The sequence below is a fragment of the Bombus affinis genome, chromosome 15 (genome assembly GCF_024516045.1).
Source record: "Bombus affinis isolate iyBomAffi1 chromosome 15, iyBomAffi1.2, whole genome shotgun sequence".
NCBI lineage: Eukaryota > Metazoa > Arthropoda > Insecta > Hymenoptera > Apidae > Bombus > Bombus affinis.
In genome coordinates, this window is record NC_066358.1 from 9,946,201 (window position 1) to 9,964,281 (window position 18,081).

Here is an 18,081-nt window from a genome sequence, read left to right on the forward strand (position 1 = left end):
GCTTGTTGTTGTTCTCCTCTTTCTCTTCGTGCTTTTATAAATGAACCTCGTGAAATACAAAGTCACATTCGCAGAAACGTAACTGGAGCGAACAACATAACGATACATAGGGCAAATACATGCAAAGGACCGCAGTCACGCGAACCAGATAAGAATACGATCGCGAAGGGTTGTAACAAGATTCGAAGGATCGTGGCGCGATCGAGTAAATCTGCTCGATAGAATCGCACAATGCACGTAACAAATGTTATAATTAACAACTTTATTTCAAAACCACGTAATCGATATAATAAAAAAATAGGCAATATATAGTTATATAGTAAATTAGTAAGTACAATATTTCAGAGTAAAAAATTTTGTACTTGAAAAGTTTCCATAATGAACGACGTACAAAATTTTTGTACTCGTCGATCGTTCTTTTACCGAAATAAATGACTCCTATGTACATTTTATAGCATATCATCCTCATCATCCGTATATTCACATTCCTCTATAATTCCTGTGATCTCTGCGTCGTGTTTCTGAGACTCGCCGTCGGATAAATGTGATTCACCTTCCATAAACCTGGCAAACCTAGAAGCACGTGTGTTAAATTACGTTACATTCGCGAATATATTATCGCGACTGCATCACGATTAATCTTCATAAACGCACACCAGCTTTTAACTAATACATAATATAATAACCTTATCGGATCTTTTAATATTAAAGTCGTTTTCCATGGATTACATTTAGGACTAACGCAATATTCTTTTAGCTCTTTCAATGCTTTGTTCGTTTCTCTTATTCCTTCTTCACGATACTGGTCTTCTGTCAATAACTTTCTTCTCTCAGGAAACATGTTCATCCTGATTTCGAACAGGTGTACACATGTAACATACGGTGTTGCTTTTCTAAACGATAATACTAATGCTGTCGTTATTATTATCATCACTATCGCTACTACTATCGTTACTATTCTTGTTATGGTTACACGCTACTGTCTATTGCTATTAGCAATTATTCAACATCGCTATTCATATCAAACTCTAGCTTTGGTAAGTATAATGAAAATACATTCAAAATATTGATCGAATATTTATCAAACAATTAAAAGTGATAAAAATGGAACAGATAAGATAGTCTAATTGACCTTTATTTTACGCGTTCTTTTAATCGAAATAACAAAATGCTACGAAGTAATATAAAACGATTTATTAATACAAATTAAAAAGTTAACAATAAGTAGAATATGAGCGGAATAGTAATTATAATTGATATCGAGCCACAGTGGACAACCTGGGTCGTTTGTGGCTGAGGTGAAATTTCACTCTTAAATGCCTTCGACGGGAAGGGAGAATACATAAAAAAAATAAGAAGTAAATGGGTCTTTGGAACCAACAGGAATTTGGTGCGAATCACTTTGTTCCAAAGCAGATTAATATTTTAAAGAGTAAATAATTCTTTCTTTTCTTGTTCTCCTACTACCAGGGAAGCTTTCATTTGTTCGCCTTGTACGATCACTGTAATACAAATGAAATTCTATATCAGAGCGTAATTATTAGTATTGCGTAAAGCGGCCGGCGTCCAATGCTGCCACAGACACAAAATTATATTCAGAATTCACCGTAGTAGTAGTAACAACAGTTTTTCACAAATATCTCGCGAACCAAGACCGACTGCCACTAATATATATATATAGGAAAAAGTTGCTCAACGTTATGCTCGCCACCGCATATTCAAAAATAATCGAAATCGGTGAGATTGCCCACTATCGGTACATTTGCCGTAACGTTTTGTAATAAATATACCGGCTTTTCCTGCATTGTTGTTACAAAATTCCTCCAAACTCAAGTTTCAAAGTATATTATAGTTCTTAAACCCATCGCAGATGTACATATAGTTTTCTAAAAGATCACCACAGGAGGTACAAAGTTATGCAATAACTTTTTTTTATATCTGTATATTGTAAAAATATTTATATTTTAATAAATTGCCATCTTTTTTTAAACTTTTTTACGAATTTCTATTTTTGCTAAGTAATCCTTTAATCGTTCGACTGAAAAAGCTATTACGTACTAAACTAGTGGTTTTGATAAGCATCACAAAATTTTGTACAGATTTTTTTGAAAGTCAAGAACAGTAAAACAGTAGAACGGTAAAGTTATGGACATAATGACCCAGATTGCCCATGAAAGCTGCAAAAAATATGCTTGTCCACGGAGAGTTAACAGGCATTTTTAATTGTAACATTGAAAATATAGATATAAGAAACGAACGATTAGATCAAGAAGCAATATGAGTAACACTGAAAGCGAACACCGAAGCAAGCTTGCTAAAAAGCTTAACAACGCTGATATCATCGAATAACTTACCAGTAAGTTCTGCCTTTTTGAGTTAATACAGTAGGATAATTATAAAGTAAGAGAATTGACAAACAAAAAAAGGCTGTTGCTTCGCGTAAATAACTGCTATAATACATGGTAATCAATCCTATTATCTAAATAAACGAAAAAAAGAACATTAAATGGGAACGAGTGAACTTTGAACCGTTAGTTTTTTCAAACGCATTAGTCTACAAACCTGCAAGAACCACTGTATAAGTCTTTTCGTCCTAACATTCGTAATTGGGCCAAACCGATAAGCAATGACGAAACTGATGAAAGACGTGATTAAAATGTACCATGCCACCCATTCCCTATACTGCACGATGATCAGTTGGGTATTTTCCCATAACATTTGTAATAGATAAAAACTCATTGTCCAACCAGTGAGGATCGTGATATACATCATCTTACCCTTAAATTGTGTATAGAAATTAATTTTTAAAAATGCGACGTAGCAAACTACACGTGTGAATAAAACTTGTACAAAAACTATTTACCTTTAATAGAAATTTACTAATGAAGTACACTAAAATTATAATGGAGGCGGTGATTCCAAGCATTATGCTGATCAAATAATAAAATAGAGTATTTTTACTGAACTTATAAGCGTTCCAAAATAATACAGCGCCTGCCACCATTAACATTAATGCAGAGTTATCGGTACCTGTTTATACAAGAATTTAAGCACCCTTCATTTATACCACAAAATACTCCTTTGCTTTGGCACACTCACTTGTTTCTACCATGCTCACTGTATATTTGTGCAAATTGGAGGGATGCACATATATACCAATACATACATCTTCGAAAGGATTAATTTTGAATTTTTTATTCTTCTGTATGCTAAATATATTAAAATACCAGGACCTATGATTGTCATCGTGCTTTTGTAATACTTCTTCAGGAGTTTTCCCATTGTAAAGATCATAGTTTTCTATCTTTGTTCTTAAGTACATCTATAACGTATAAAATACAACTAAATGTAACATCATAGAGATGTATATACATGTTTTACATGAATTTCAAACTTATTTCTTACTGTTAAACTTTCCCACATATGTTTCATATATTTCGGTTTGGCACTATGACAGAAAGTTTGTAATCCAGGCTTGTTATTTTCAATAACATCTCCTGGCTTTAAAAAGTGTACTAGAAAGGTCAGATAAAGAAAATCAAACAAATAAAAGCCTAGGCATATCTTTAGAATTTATTCTTGTCAACAAAATATAAGCAGAATATGAGTAAAATATAATGCTTTCAAAATTAAATATTTTTTATAACGTAAGAAGCAGAACGCCAACAAACGACGATTGTTAACGTTTTCGTGAGATGAATAAAACAAAATTGAATTGTTCACTGAAAAACTGTTATAAATATACGGATGTTGCTATAACATAAAATAAGAACAAAATTAACTTTTTCCCTCAATTTTCATCCGTACCCTTTGTCATTAAAGTCAGTATATTTTACAATACACATTTTATAGGTTACGGTATTATAAGTTAATATGGCTTACTTGATTCCGTGGTTAATGCAGATTCTGTGTACACACAATCAAAAATAAGTAAAAAAATAACTGCACTTAACGGGTTTACTATTCCGTTGCCCATTTTATGATCGAGAGAAAAATAACCAATATCTTAACCTTAATCTACAAGTACTATTTGGTTCTACAGGATGGAACAACACTGAATTTATCAGTAAGTGCTTGTTTGAAATTTCAAAATCGAAATAAGCGACTTTCGATAACACTAATTTAAATATCGATGCTATTCTTTTTAATTTCACTTCGTCAAATTGAAAATCGCGCGAGTTTACCGTATAATTCGAAAATATCAAAGTATGCCAAATACGAAGAGAACTTAATGTCCGAATTCAAGTACCTTTAACAGACTTTTAATGAGTCAATTCATTTCGCTACAAGGTATATATCGAGTGATATTACGTTTGTGATAAATTGTGAACGTCGTATAAATGGATTTCAAGAAATAGCATATACTGAAACTAAATACTATATTTATTTACATTGATTTCAGTTGGACAATGTGGGAATCAAATTGGTTCAGCATTTTGGCCTTTGGCGTTACACGAGTACGGTATACAAACAACGAATACTGGGATGAATTTACTTAAGACGCAACGAGGCCACATTAAAAATATGAGCGATTTGTCTGATGCTTTTGATAGTTTCTTTGTTATACCTGAGAATATACGCGATTTATGCTTTAAAAGTATAACTGACTTAAAACGAGCTAAAGTCAGAGCTAGGGTATAATATTTATGCTATGTTATTGCTGCACAATTACAGAAAAATCAGACGAATGGTTAAAAAGATTTACACCGTGGATTTCTTGATATGTAGGCAATATTGATAGATATGGAGGATGGTGTCATAGGAGGGTTAAGGAGAGGACCTGTGCGTGACTTGTTTGACCAGGCTTCCGTTGTAACAAATTATCCAGGCTCTGCGAATAATTGGTATTGATCTTTTGCTTTCTTCGATTACCTTGGTATATTCTTGGACAAAACAAATATTACAGATATATTTTGTAGGGCTGTAGGTTATCATACCTATGGTACAGAGTATCATGATAAATTAGAAGATACTATCAGACGTATGGCAGAAAAATGTTCTAGGTTACATGGTTTTCTAATAATGCATTCTCTTGGAGGTGGTACTGGTTCTGGATTAGGAACAGCTGTTCTAAAGCTACTGGCCAACAATTATCCTACTGTAGATAGGTATAAAATATATAAATGTCTCTTTAAGATTATTTTGATTACAACGAAGAATAATATTTGACGTCATCATTATCATTATGATTTTTATTATTACCAGCGTTATTTTATCAACGTTTTAGTAGTTGTTATTGTTATCATTACAGAGTAGTATCTTGCGTATATCCAATTGTTATGCAAGATGTTGTTACAGCTCCATATAATGTATTGTTGTCAACTCGAGAGCTTATAGATTATGCAACTTGTGTATTTCCTATTGAAAACGAATCCCTTTTGGATATATGCAATGCACAATTGAAAATAAAAAGTAACACAGATCAGATAAACTATAATATCTCGTGTAAACCATTTCAAGATATGAACAGCATTGTTGCAAATATGCTTCTTCATTTAACAAGGTAATTAGAATAATTTCACAAATTTTTATTCATAACAAATAAATCTTATGAAAATAGCCACATTTCTTAGTGGATCTAGGTTCCCTGGCAATTTAAATATGGATATGAACGAAATAGCGACGAATCTTGTACCGTACCCAAGATTACATTACATATTTAGCAGCGTTAGTCCATTAGCATTATCAGCGCCGACGATGTGCAGTATGCGAGAAACAAAGTACTTATTAGCTTATGATATTATTGTATGAGATTATAAAAACATAATCTATATATGTTCTTTAAGGCTAATAGATGAGATATTTACCAATGCATGGTCACGAAATAATCAATTGATTAAAATAGACCCGCTACGACCAGGTTCTATGATTTTAAGCGCTGCACATATTGCTAGAGGAAACTGCTCTGTAAACGATTTAAAACGAAACATTGAGAGGTAAATATCTCGTGTAATTTGTCAATAATTCACTTTTTTATATGCACTTGGAAATCATTGCAATATTATATTTGAATTTGCAGATTTCGGAAAAAAGTTATGTTCACAGAGTGGAGCAACGAAGCTATGAAAGTAGGTTTGTGTTCTGTACCTCCAGCTGGGCACTCAACTTCTTTGTTGAGTCTTTTGAACTCTTCCTCGATGACATCGTTATTTAAAAATATAATAGAACAGTTTACTAGACTGTATAGGAGGAAGGTAACGTTGAAACGGGCACGTATACATATACAGGGTGGACCTTCAGTATCAGAAATGATTTTGAACTATAAATTGTTGAAATTTTAAAAAATTATAGCCGACCATATAACTTTTGTAAATAAAAGAAAATAATTAAGGCGCTCAAAGTTATCGGTCCACCCTGTATATACAAACACAAAACTTATAAAATAAGCTTGTACAGTCATACCGATTATGTTGCAGGCACATGTGTATCACTACACGCAAGTATGCGGTTTTGAAGAAACGCATTTCATTGATAGTAAAGAGGTAATCTCAAACTTAATTATGCAGTACACAGAAGTGCAAAGCCATACTCGGAAGAATATTTCTCGGTTACAGATTGTTTAAATTCTTAGATTAGACAATTTTATCTAACTTGATCTATACATTAACAACATAAACAGAAAGCAATAAAAATATATTAACATAGCATATCTATTAGTAACAATGAAATTATGTTTCGTTCATCGAAAATTTACAATTTGCGCGAGTTCATATCCATAGATTTAGAGAAATTCGGAATACTTAGTATGTTGTCTGTGTACTACACATATGTACGTAGCAAAAGCTTCTGAAAGTCGAAAGTCGTTCAAGAACCAATCATCTTTGGATATACCCATATACATAACATTTACTTATATCGATCGATGTTTTTACGAAACAACATTTTAACTAGCTGGTATCTGTGGCAAACCAAATTCGTCCACCAATACGCCATCCTGGAATGAAAAAATTCTTGTTTGATGCAATTTTTAAATAAAATGTTTCCTAATATTTCTACGAACGATAGAATAGAGAGCACGAACCTTATTTCTGACTGAGCTGGTGCCAGGTTCTTTGTCAGGAGCGCTTGGTGCCTTGATCGCATCGTCTAAGAAACTGGTATCTTCGTCGATGGCTAAATCTTCTACGAGACTTTCCAATTCGGCGGCTAGTTCATCCTCGTCTATATCCGGCATGCCGTAACTGCGACCTAACGCTTCTTGAACTTCATCCGCTTGTTCCAACATATCGGACATGTCATCTTGGAGATCCTAAGATGTGCATTAATCTATCGTCGTAAGTTAGCGAAAAGAAAAAAAAAAAAAAAAAAAGAAAGGAAAAAGATACAATAAACAGGAAGTTGTTCTGAAAATACCTCGATCTGATCTATATTGATATGTTTAAACTCTTTCTGCATTTGTTTAACTCCTTCTTTCATGGCAACTACAGTTGCCTGAGTATCTTTTAGTGTTTGGGTAGCATAATTTGCCTGTTCCATGTTAAAGGCCTGTTGACGCAAGTTGTCCACCTGTGTTTCATACATCTTACGCTGCTTCAAGATGCGTAATGCCTTAACCTTAACCGCATTCTTCGCGGGTCCTTCTCTCATTTTAACCATTTGATCTTTGTATTTCTTCAATTCCGCGTCCAATTTTGCTATCTTTTTCTCCGCAGTATCCGCCCTGCTGTCGACCTATTACAACCATAAACGTTAATTACGTATTATAAACGTACAAATTGTGTAGATAGTAACGTAACCTCTTTAACGATGCAACGAAAACGAATACATACCCCGGCAATACAGTCGGTGAGACTCGGCGGTGGTTCTTTCGTTTTAGGTCGACCAAAAAGTCTGTTCATTTTGGCGAATAAAATAAGGTAAAGGTAAGATACGATTATCTCTTCTTCCTTCTCTCCTTTCCTTTATTATTTCTCTTTCTGTTTCTCGATCGTTACTCGCCTTCGATCGAAACGTCAAGCTGACTGACTCAGCGCAGTCAGCTGCTCCATCTACTGTCACGTAGCACGTTTATCAATGTACTTTAGTTTTGAGCGGGATTTCGGCATTTCTGCTTTTAAGGTAAAATATAACAAAATTCAAACAAGTTATTGGTAAATTTGTATCCATCTATGGCGTCTCCTATCTGTCATCCAATTTTTGGAACAGATATTATAATATAACACGTTGTCGATAGTTTGATAACAACATTATCGCCATTATCAGCGGTCTATTCCGATTGGCTGAATTCCAATCGACGAATAATAAGATCCCCGTTTCATCGATAAAGATTACAATTCGTTGGAAGAACGTAACGTTCTCGTTTTATTACGCGAAGTGAAAGAATTTCGAACGAGTCTTCGAACGCGCACATATATCGTTCATGGTTAGACCCGCTTAACCTTAAATCAACGAATGAATGTTGCAAATGTACAGTGATATGATATGTTACAACAGTCGGGTTATTTATCTCTGTCGGTAAGTACACAGGTACGTTCCGCAAGTGAAGGCGGAAAGGTAAGTCGAAGAGAAAGGTAACGGAGGAAGGGGAGGGACCAAGGCGCTCGCGTCGAGCAGGTATTTGAAAATTCAGGTGAATTCACGGGGGAGGCCGAAAAGCCTGATGTATATGGTGCCGTGCCGAAGAAAGGGTGGGTAGATGAAAAGGATCGGACGAACAACGACGAGGATGGTTTTCGTTGGCGATCTCGGTGGCGGTGGTGGAGTCGATGGCGACGGTAGTAACGGTAGTGGAAGTGGTAGCGGTGAAGGCGGTGGAAGCGGCGGCGGCGACGGCGGCGGCAGCTCGAAGGCGAACGCGAACGCGCGTGCGTGAGCGACGTCGCCGCGCGACGCAGCAGCGACGTAGCGACGACGACGTCGACGAGGACGAGGACGAGGACGAAGCGGCGGCCGAAGATCGCCGAGCGGACGGCTACGCGGAGAGACTACGGCTGGCATGGTGTGGGCCGCAGCACGGCCACAGTGTTCCAAAAGTCGGCACCACGCACGAATCGTGTTACGCGCGACGCAGAGCCACCAAGCTGCGTCGTCGAATCGCGCTCGGCTGGCCTCCGATCGAGTGCTCCGTCGAGCGCAGCCAGGGAACGCGAGTAACCAACAGCTGGCTGTTGTCCGATTAGAGATCGATCGAATCGACGACGACGGCGACGACGACGAGGAGGGCCGGAAAACTCGAGGCTCCGTTTGCGTAGAATCGTCAGCTACGAAGACGACGACGACGTCTTATCGTTGTAGAAGATCGTGACACGTGAACGAACAGAAGCAGTGCCGTGGGCAAACGATAAACCGCGAGTGATCATAGTACTCGAATTGCCAATGAGAAGCAGCGCTAGCTCGAACGAAGACAAGCCGAGACGACGGTAAGTTCGGGCCGCATCGTCGATAGGACGCGCGGAATTACGGTGAAGAAGACGAAAAGAAGAAAGGGTTGGCGAGAAGGAAACAAGTTCGTCCGGTTCGGCGATAGTATTGGAGTTGAACGAGCGCGGAACCGTGGAACCGGGGAATCGTGGAACCGGGGAACCGTGGAACCGTGGAACCGGGGAATCGTGGAACCGGGGAACCGTGGAACTAGCGGAGATCTCCCTGGCGCGCGATACGCACAGTGGCCGTACGTCGTGAGTCGTGCGTCGCGAGTCGCTCGACGACTGGGTCGAGCGATCGGTAATCGGCGGAATAGTCGCGATTAACGAGGACGCGAGTGTGTCGAACAGCGATACGCGCGCTGCTTCTCGCGCGGTCAATTTCGACTCCTATCCTTATTGCCGAGATTCTGTGTTTAGTGATAAAACGCGTATTCGCAGTGTGCCGCGTACACGATACGCAACGACCAACGACGACCACGACGACCACGACGACCACGACGACCACGACGACCACGACCACGATCCCGGCCTCGTTTCGCGTAGTACTACGGTGGAGTGTGTGTGCGTGCCTCTATGGGTGAGCGTGTATGTGTGTAACGCGGCTGAAGGAATCGACAAATAGTCGCACTGCAAGACGGAAGGTCGCGTTGCTTCGCGCGTATACTTGGGAGAATTCCAACTGGATAAATTCGTCGTATATTCGTGAAAAGGGTAAATTATGCTGGCCGGAAGCGGCTGAAAAATACCGGAAAAAGACGTTAGACACCAACGAACGAACAAACGTCGTTTGGACGGTAGCTTCGCGCGAACGACGATGGTCATCTCATCGAGCGGGCGGTCGTTCGATAACTAGCAGAATGCTACGGAAGCAAAGTTGCTGGGAAATTACACGGGCGCGACGCGTCTTTGTCGTACTTTAGCTCGGTTTCCACGTTATTTGGCGAACTGTCGTGTGCGAAAGAAAAAAAAGAAAGAAAGAAAGAAAAGAGAAAGAAAGAAAGAGCAGGAAGGAAGGAATCGAGGAAACGGCGAAAATAAGAGAAGCCAAATATCGGTGTAGTTCGCACAGCTTCCGGGCTTCGTGGGTGTTTTTACGCGTACGCCGTGGATCGATAGTTGTCTCGCGAGCTCTGGTCGACGGGTGGTCGACGACGTCCGTGCCGACAGCCAACGACTCGATTTATCTCGAATCACAGGGCGAATTTTCGAAACCGAATCGACAAACACAGATTCTAAAAGAATCCGTATTGTTCGACAGGGGGATCCAAAAGGAGTTGGTCGGCGAAAGGGACCTCGATACGATCGACAGGATACTCGTGGATCTTGGAACCCTGGCGATTTATGGGGGACTTTAGCGCGACCAGCCTCTTCTCCAATAATTTGTCCAGCACGACGAAATCTTCGATCGGTAGCAATACCGCGAGTCCCGGTGTAACCGTAACGACATCAACGATGCAGGACGATCTGTTGATCGAGAAACAAGCCAGCGGCAAAGCAGCGCCGCTATCGCCCAGTACCGGCCTGGAGGCCGTCGCTGGACTAGAAAAAGCGAAAGACGCGGTCGAGGTCGAGAGTATCGCTATCACGCCGACGACGCCCTCCTCTACGGAGAAGGAGATCGCCTGCAGCACCAGCTCGGCGCTTCAGAGTTTTTCCGAAGCGGCCAGAGTGCCGAGCTTGTGGTCATCCGCTCCGGACGACACCGGTCTTCACGCGTTACCGGTCAACGGATCCATCGCAGCGTTTCAGAACTTTCCGACCGGTGGTCCGACCGGGTTGTTCGCTGGTACCGGTCCAACCGTCTCGGCTGGTACGCGTCGCGCTATCACAGCTAGTCACAATTTCCCGCAACAGCACGGTAACGCGACCGCTGCAACTACGAGACACGGACTTCAGGTCTCGTCCGCTCAACAACAGCAACAGCAGCAGCAGCAGCAACAACAACAGCAGCAGCAGCAGCAGCAAACGCCGCAACAACAACAGCAACAGCAGCAACAGCAGCATCAACAACAACCTACGGCCACCTCGCATCCGGGAGTTTATCTACCTGGCAAAGGTTACGCGGCTTGGTCCGGTGGCCCGCAAGCGCCTCAACAATGGAGCGCTGGGCCGCAAGCTGCGGCGGTTGCGAGTCCGGGCCTTTCGCCCTGGAATCGCGGCAGATCGGTACCGAATCTTCCTCCCCTGCACTCGTCCCTGCACGCCGCTGCTGCGGTCGCGGCAGCTGCCGGGCTGCAGGGCAGGAAACCGAGTCCTACGTTTCCCGGTCATCCGGGACCAGCGGCTCATCCCTCCTGCATCAGCCCGGTGAAATTTCGAAGAAGCACCTCGTATCCCGGAAAAGGCAACATGTATCCGCCTCAACCTGCGCCAACCTTCGAAGTTACCACCGCCGAGGACAGAGATTTGCTACAGCTGCCGCCGTTTCAGCAGGTCAGAATCTTTATTTTTTCCTTTAGCTTCTATTCTTTTACTTCGAATTACTCCGAATTATCCGACTCGAGATTAACGGAAGTAAGACTCGACCTAAGAACACGCCGATCCAACGTCTCCGCCGAGATCGTCGAGCGTCTCAAGTTGAACGAAGGAGCGCGATCTTGTCGATTCCAGAGCGAATGGAGTTTTTATTCCGTTATCGATCGTTCACCACCTACGAGAAAGGTTACTGTAGCGGTATATGGTTCGCTCGAAAAAGTATATACCGGTAGCTTTAGCTTCCGCAGTTTCGTTGGTGCACGCATTCGATGCCAGGTTATGCAACTGCTTCGAGACATGCATTTAAATTTAGACGGTACAACGGCTGTTTGAACGGTTTGCTCGCTGTGAACGGTGCGACATCGTTGTTCTTAAACGGAACGTTTCGTTCCTCGAAATTCGAGAAACATCCTGAAACGTGGTTCGATCTACTTCGAAAGCAACCTATTCCGATTCTCGACTCTCGTCGGTTTCGCGTATCAACGGTCGAGAATTCATTCCTTCTTCGGTTTTTCGATTCGTTTCGTCATTCGTGCTGGCTACGATAAAACGCGAAATGCTCGAAGGTGTGGGAGGTTAGGATGGCGCGTAATGCGCGAAAGCACCCGTAAAATATCGGCTAACAACCAAACGCATCGTTAACGTAACTTTGAAATCGAGTTTACAGTATTTAAAAAGAAACGGAGAGAAAAACTTTTCCGATGTACTTATTTTGTTATTGATGTCTGACCTAATTCCTTTCCTGCGTGGCAGCTCGAACAGCTCAAACAGTGTCTAGCAGAAGTTTAAGCTCAGCTATTTTAGCCACTTGTCAAAAATAGACCTGCATACTATCCGGGAGAAATGGCGGATTCTGTTATGCGAGCTATTACCCTTCGCGCATCTTCTTCGACGGTTATATTTAAATTATATGCATTACGATACTTATAAATTCTATACTCGTGTTTTGTACATCACGTACGAACAAACGAAATGGAAGGAAAGAAACGAGAAGAACGGGCCATAGCCGAAAGAAAAGGTGAAATATCGAACGCAAGGATAGCGTGTAAGATTAATTTTGTTTTTTGTTAGGTCCGTCGTTTGGTATAGGAAGGTTCTCCTAATCTGTACCAGGCATCGTAATCCAATTACAACTTATACGAAACCTGGTTAATCAAGGTTCGCGGTATTGTTGCAAGTATATCGGAAAACGCTTTGAAATTGGTTCCTTTCTCGAAGAATATGTATAATTATCCGTATATTTACATTCGTCACGATCGATTCGTTCGTTCTTCGTGTTGGCGTATTTCGCGACATTGTTCTCGATAAGTACGCGTGACGTGCATTTGTTGTACGTAACGCCGTACGTTCGTGCTGCCTGTTTTACGGCTCTAGATATCGACCGTATTCTACGTGGAAACTTCTACTCGATCAGTTTTTAGCGATCGATCGTATCGGTATGCTGATATTTACCGAAAGTTAATAACGTCGTATTTTCGTCAAAATATCATCCCTCGGTTTGCCGCGTTTATCAATTGGGCGCGTTCGAACCAACTATACCTACGCACGATGAAACGGATAGACGAAGAAATCGATGCTGAAACAAATGTCGTTCGTTAAAGGGCAAAACTAGATGCACACGCGATAATCCGATCATCGGATATAGGAATCTACGTGGGACGTTCGGACGTCCACTTTCCTCCGCTATGATTATCTCTCTTCTATCGTGACCAGCTAAGTAATTTGCTTTGTAATTCGTGAAACTAGATTACGAATTTTCCAACGACGAAATGTATTACCAATGGTTCGACTACCATACATATTATAGAATATAGATAAAAGTCTGATTAACGCGTTGATATTCGTAAATGTAATTATCGTAATGCAGTAGCGTGTGTAGGTTACCGTAGTTGAAACGTATATTTCGTCATTAATTTTACCAGTTCTTATATAACACCTGTCCGCTAATTAAAATACCCCCAGCATAGGCTTTGTTTCATTCTACGACGGTTGATACTTTTTCTTGCTGCATGTGAAATACACCACGTTTCCTCGTTCTTTCCTTGTCACGTTAAACGCTGTAACGATGTCTCGTAATATTCAACGAGTTGAATTATTCCGTATACGATAGAATTTTAAGGCGAATTTAAGCGGAAGTTTAGAAGGTGATCGGAATAGCGCCGCTACCGTACTCCGTATCTACCCGTAAAATAGACGATAAGAAAAAAGCTGGCTGTGGGTAGTCGATCGAAAGGAGGTTGTATACTAGCTGGCAATGTGGCAATATACGGCGATACGCGAACGAAGCGATTCGTCGAACGCAACGGAGTGAAAAAATACTCGGGCTCGAAGTCCGATAACTCGTCGGTCGTCATTCACCTTGGAAGCGAATCGGGGCACGTGCTCGTAGACCGGCTGGCCAGCCAGAGCCAGAGCAGCAAACCAATCGAAGACGAGCACCGATTACGCCTTGCGTCTCTCTATTTACGCGTGCGCCCGATTTACGCGTGCGTTTTCCCCTAAATTCTCCGCGGCTCTTTTGCTTAAAACCAGGCAGCGGATCTTGCGTTCGAGGGTCACGGGAAAACTAGGCCAAGTTCCGACCACGAGTTTGGCCAACGAGCCGATCGAAGCCAGCGTCGATTCGAAAAACGTTAAACGCGCGACAAGATAAAGTTTTTTATTGACTTTACCTTGACGCAGTGCCGTTACACAGCGGCGTCCGTGTACGTATATCGTTGTATATATATATATATATATCGTTACGAAACACGTGTACTACTCTGACGAAACGAAAATGCAAGCAACGCCGGTCCTATCTACTTGATAATTCTTCCATAAGTACTTTCATGCTATCACGATTGTTTCGCAACCGTGTTATGCGCCAACGAAACCAAGAAATCGTGTATCAGTGTCTATTCGTGTTTTGGTATTTAACCAGTATCACAACGTAGTACGCGTATCAGAATGTAGGCGGAGACGCGTAACATCTGGTACGCCAAGTGCACACCGATAGAAAAGAACAGGCGGCAAACTTGATAAAAGACGATTTCGGTTAATCGGTCGACAGGCTTGGGTTAGACGCAAAGGCTATCGCGTGGAATCGTCTGGTTTATAAAAATCCTGTCTATGGAATCTGTCTATGCAGAAATTTCGATGGCTTCGATACACGCCGCGTTCTAATTAAAATCGTCAATCGCGTCGCGTTTTGGTCAATTCGTCGTTGAAACAAACGCCGAACCAAGAACGTTACGGGTCGCCATATCGGAAGGTACGATACCGATAGCCAGCGCAACGGGATGTCATCATCGCGAGTTAGGTTCGCACCCGCCAACCAAGACGCAACGATGATCTTTTTCGACTAATTCCGGTGACGCGGTAATATATCCGGACGTTAACCCAATTTAAGATCCCTCCTATTTGAATTCGGGACTGCGCCGGTGCGGAGTGACCCGACCCGGTATGAGGTTTATAGGTCAGTCCGGTTTCGCGCGATATAGATTTTTCGCGAGCCAGAGCTCGACGGTGTCCCGCCCGTTGCGACCTCCTCGGAATCCACGCGTGCACCATCGACCGACTCTCTTTGTCCACTCGCCGAATCCGAATCCACAGCCACGTCCGCTTCTTTCTTTCCTTCTCCTCGCGAGCGCGCACTTAGAGGACCGATACGATGAAAAATTACGAAGCTCGTATCGATCGGTTGCGTTATACAAGCTCGCAGCTTATGTAATAAAATACGGCAAACTGCAAGGCGCGCGACCCTGCGGCGCTGCCAGAGGGTGTGCGCGAAACTACCCGCTATCGAACGCAACGGCCGACGTTACGCCGTTACTCCTCCATCGTTACCATCGAAAACACGGAACACAGCTTTTTCGAATCGAAGCTTTCGCCTGTAAACCGTGTCCTCGACTCTCCACCGATCCGTAGAAACGACGACGTTATTTCGCTCGCCGAACTGACTAACAAAACTAACGTGTCTTATCAGCTAGCGTTCTACGTTCGTTGTTATCAAAAATTCGCCGTGTTTTTCTAATCACGACAACGTATCAAGATAAAGAATAAACGTACAGCTTAATTACGAAAATAATGGAACGATACTTTTAAGAATAGAAACGATCGACGATCGAATTCAAATTAGGACTTCTCTTCGTGCTATCTCTTTGCGACAAACAGATTTACGAAGATAAGCTCTGTATTTTGGAACGTTAATATTAATCGCGTATCTAGATATTGCGCAGAAAGTTACCGAGTTCTCAGTTACCGAGGAGCTCGTATAAAGGCATCAGAATCGAACGACGGAGAGAAAGCGTGGTTAACCTTGCACACTTTATCGGCTAAAAACGCCATCTTCATATATATATATATATATATATATCTCGTCGATAAATGGTAATTTTGCAATTAAGCAGAAACTGGACGAGGGTGTAGATTGCTCAGGACGGGCAGACGCGCACTGAACAGAGCGAACATGGACGGCAGCGTTCTACCTTTTCCGCCCTTCTGTCGCCATCAATTTACCCTCACCATCGACTGCTTCCACCCCATCCTTTCCCTCTTCTCTTCTCTTCTCTCCTCTTCTCTTCTCAACGCTTCTTCTTTTCTCTTCTTTACCTACCTCCACTTTTTGAATCCCACCTTTTCCTCTCTTTCTCTCTCGAAAGGCTGTGTTCTTGGCGTGTCTTGCTTCGTCTTACCGTGGCCTGCCGTGCCATGCCATGCGGTGGCGTAGCGCGCTCTGCCGCACCTCTGCTCAGCCCGTTTCCACCGACGGTGACCTAGTTCGCGACAGGCCGCTGGAATCGTTTCTTCCGCACATGCCTCGGGATCCAGGTTACACCAAGCTCGTGCCTCGCCGCCTCGCTCGCTCACTGTAGTCTCTTCGAATACGAAATTTCAATCAACAGCGTAGATTTTCAGCCATAATTCGATCAATGGCATCGACCGCTCCAGTTTTGGCGACATCGGTCGTCATAATTTTGCTTAGCAGCGTCAATCGTCAAAATTTTACGCGGAACCTTCGATTCTCAAACTTTACCTTCGAGGCGTCGATTATTAAAGTTTAACTTAAAAGCGTCGACGGCCGAAATTCGATGTAATAGCAAGGATAATAGAAAGTCAAACTTTTGCTTAAAAGCGTCCATTTTCTTTCGCTTAACGACACAGTCTCCGAATTTCAACGTTGCTTCTGTCGATATCGGCGATACAGCAGGTGCTTCGACGCTCTGTATCGGGTTCTCATTGGTTGCGAGGATTCTTTCTCGGTTCAACGCGGTCTGCGTCTCGTCTCCGGCGTAACAAAGCGATAATTGTTTCTTACATGGATGCACGCGGTCTAATGGATATCCCGAGGAAGACAGAAGCGAGGAAGGGGTTACGCGCTTTCGCGCGTCGTCCAGGTGGAATATAGTCGCGTCGCGCGGGTTCGAGAAAAAGAAGAGCGCGTTTTAGAGGATAGGAGGCGTCGGGGCGCGGCGAATTACGCGCGTCTGGTTCGCCGAGCGAAAGAAAAAGAGATTGCACGAGTACAAAACACGCGTAGAACAACGGCCGCGAGAACGGTCGCGTCTAGACCGACGGGATGCACGGAAATGGCGGAGCCGAAGATGTATACGCGTTTGAATACGTGCACGCGCCTATACACTCGCTAACAATCCTTTTCACGCTTCTCTCCCTTTATAAAACCCACCCCCTTGCGTAATCTTTCTCTCTTCTTCCGAACGCTGCGAAACTCTCCACGCAACAGCGTCGTCGTCGTCCTTGCCGTGCTTCTACGACGACTCTTTGTTCGTTGGCTCGCAGCATCCTTGTCTCGGAGACAACGACGAGGCCAACTTGTACATCTTAGCAGCGATTTATATTTAAGTTACGCAATAGATGATATCGTTCAGTCGTATTTATGGTAACGAGTAATTAAATTCGATAGGAAGGAGCTAGCGCGGCATAAGACGAAGGACGTGGCAGTATTTTGCGGGTCGTAATCATTGGAAGTAGGCCAACGTTGTCGCGAGTACACACCCTGCGATCGTATAGCGCAGAATCCTAGTTCGAATCTGCTCCGTCTGCGACAAACTGCTGCGCGGCCGTGGCGCATTCTCTTTGTTCTCTGGTTCAATCGTTAGAGCGAACTTTAAACACGAACAGATTAGAAAAATTAACGTTCCACGCCAGTCGCAAAATGATGTTTGATTTCGCTCTTGAATCGAAACGAATCGACTAACGCGTATCGACTAACACTCTGTATCGTTCCATTTTTCGTTTCTTT

General features: G+C 42.4%; 4 protein-coding genes across 6 annotated transcripts in view; 2 read left to right on the top strand and 2 right to left on the bottom strand.

The window, feature by feature from the left end:
• Positions 1-247: 247 nt before the first annotated feature.
• Positions 248-4,123, bottom strand: LOC126925146 (nuclear envelope integral membrane protein 1). Of its 3 annotated transcripts, XM_050740449.1 has the most exons (8): positions 3,883-4,123; positions 3,406-3,515; positions 3,100-3,322; positions 2,864-3,030; positions 2,563-2,778; positions 2,355-2,479; positions 687-848; positions 248-573 (listed from the first exon to the last, which is right to left on the bottom strand). In XM_050740449.1, the coding sequence occupies exons 1-8, from the start codon at positions 3,974-3,976 to the stop codon at positions 450-452; spliced, it is 1,221 nt and encodes a 406-aa protein (XP_050596406.1). In that variant the 5' UTR covers positions 3,977-4,123; the 3' UTR covers positions 248-449. The 3 variants fall into 3 exon arrangements, with proteins under 3 accessions (XP_050596406.1, XP_050596408.1, XP_050596407.1); XM_050740451.1 differs by lacking the exon at positions 3,406-3,515 and having other exon boundaries at positions 3,883-4,095; XM_050740450.1 differs by lacking the exons at positions 248-573; positions 687-848 and adding an exon at positions 1,180-1,502.
• Positions 4,124-4,162: 39 nt separating this feature from the next.
• On the top strand, positions 4,163-6,649 carry LOC126925176 (tubulin epsilon chain-like). The gene is made up of 9 exons (XM_050740494.1): positions 4,163-4,290; positions 4,403-4,635; positions 4,729-4,844; positions 4,920-5,108; positions 5,252-5,503; positions 5,574-5,720; positions 5,787-5,936; positions 6,020-6,194; positions 6,417-6,649. The coding sequence occupies exons 1-9, from the start codon at positions 4,266-4,268 to the stop codon at positions 6,561-6,563; spliced, it is 1,434 nt and encodes a 477-aa protein (XP_050596451.1). The 5' UTR covers positions 4,163-4,265; the 3' UTR covers positions 6,564-6,649.
• On the bottom strand, positions 5,178-8,169 carry LOC126925162 (charged multivesicular body protein 5). The gene is made up of 4 exons (XM_050740476.1): positions 7,770-8,169; positions 7,354-7,671; positions 7,022-7,249; positions 5,178-6,934 (listed from the first exon to the last, which is right to left on the bottom strand). The coding sequence occupies exons 1-4, from the start codon at positions 7,836-7,838 to the stop codon at positions 6,884-6,886; spliced, it is 666 nt and encodes a 221-aa protein (XP_050596433.1). The 5' UTR covers positions 7,839-8,169; the 3' UTR covers positions 5,178-6,883.
• A 715-nt stretch (positions 8,170-8,884) lies between these two features.
• LOC126925119 (cytoplasmic polyadenylation element-binding protein 2) overlaps positions 8,885-18,081 on the top strand; it is a 69,496-nt gene continuing 60,299 nt past the window's right edge. Inside the window, exons 1-2 of the mRNA XM_050740385.1 lie at positions 8,885-9,359; positions 10,624-11,798. Coding sequence (XP_050596342.1) covers positions 10,707-11,798 — 1,092 coding nt within the window. The 5' untranslated portion in view covers positions 8,885-9,359; positions 10,624-10,706. The remainder of the gene's footprint in view (positions 9,360-10,623; positions 11,799-18,081) is intronic.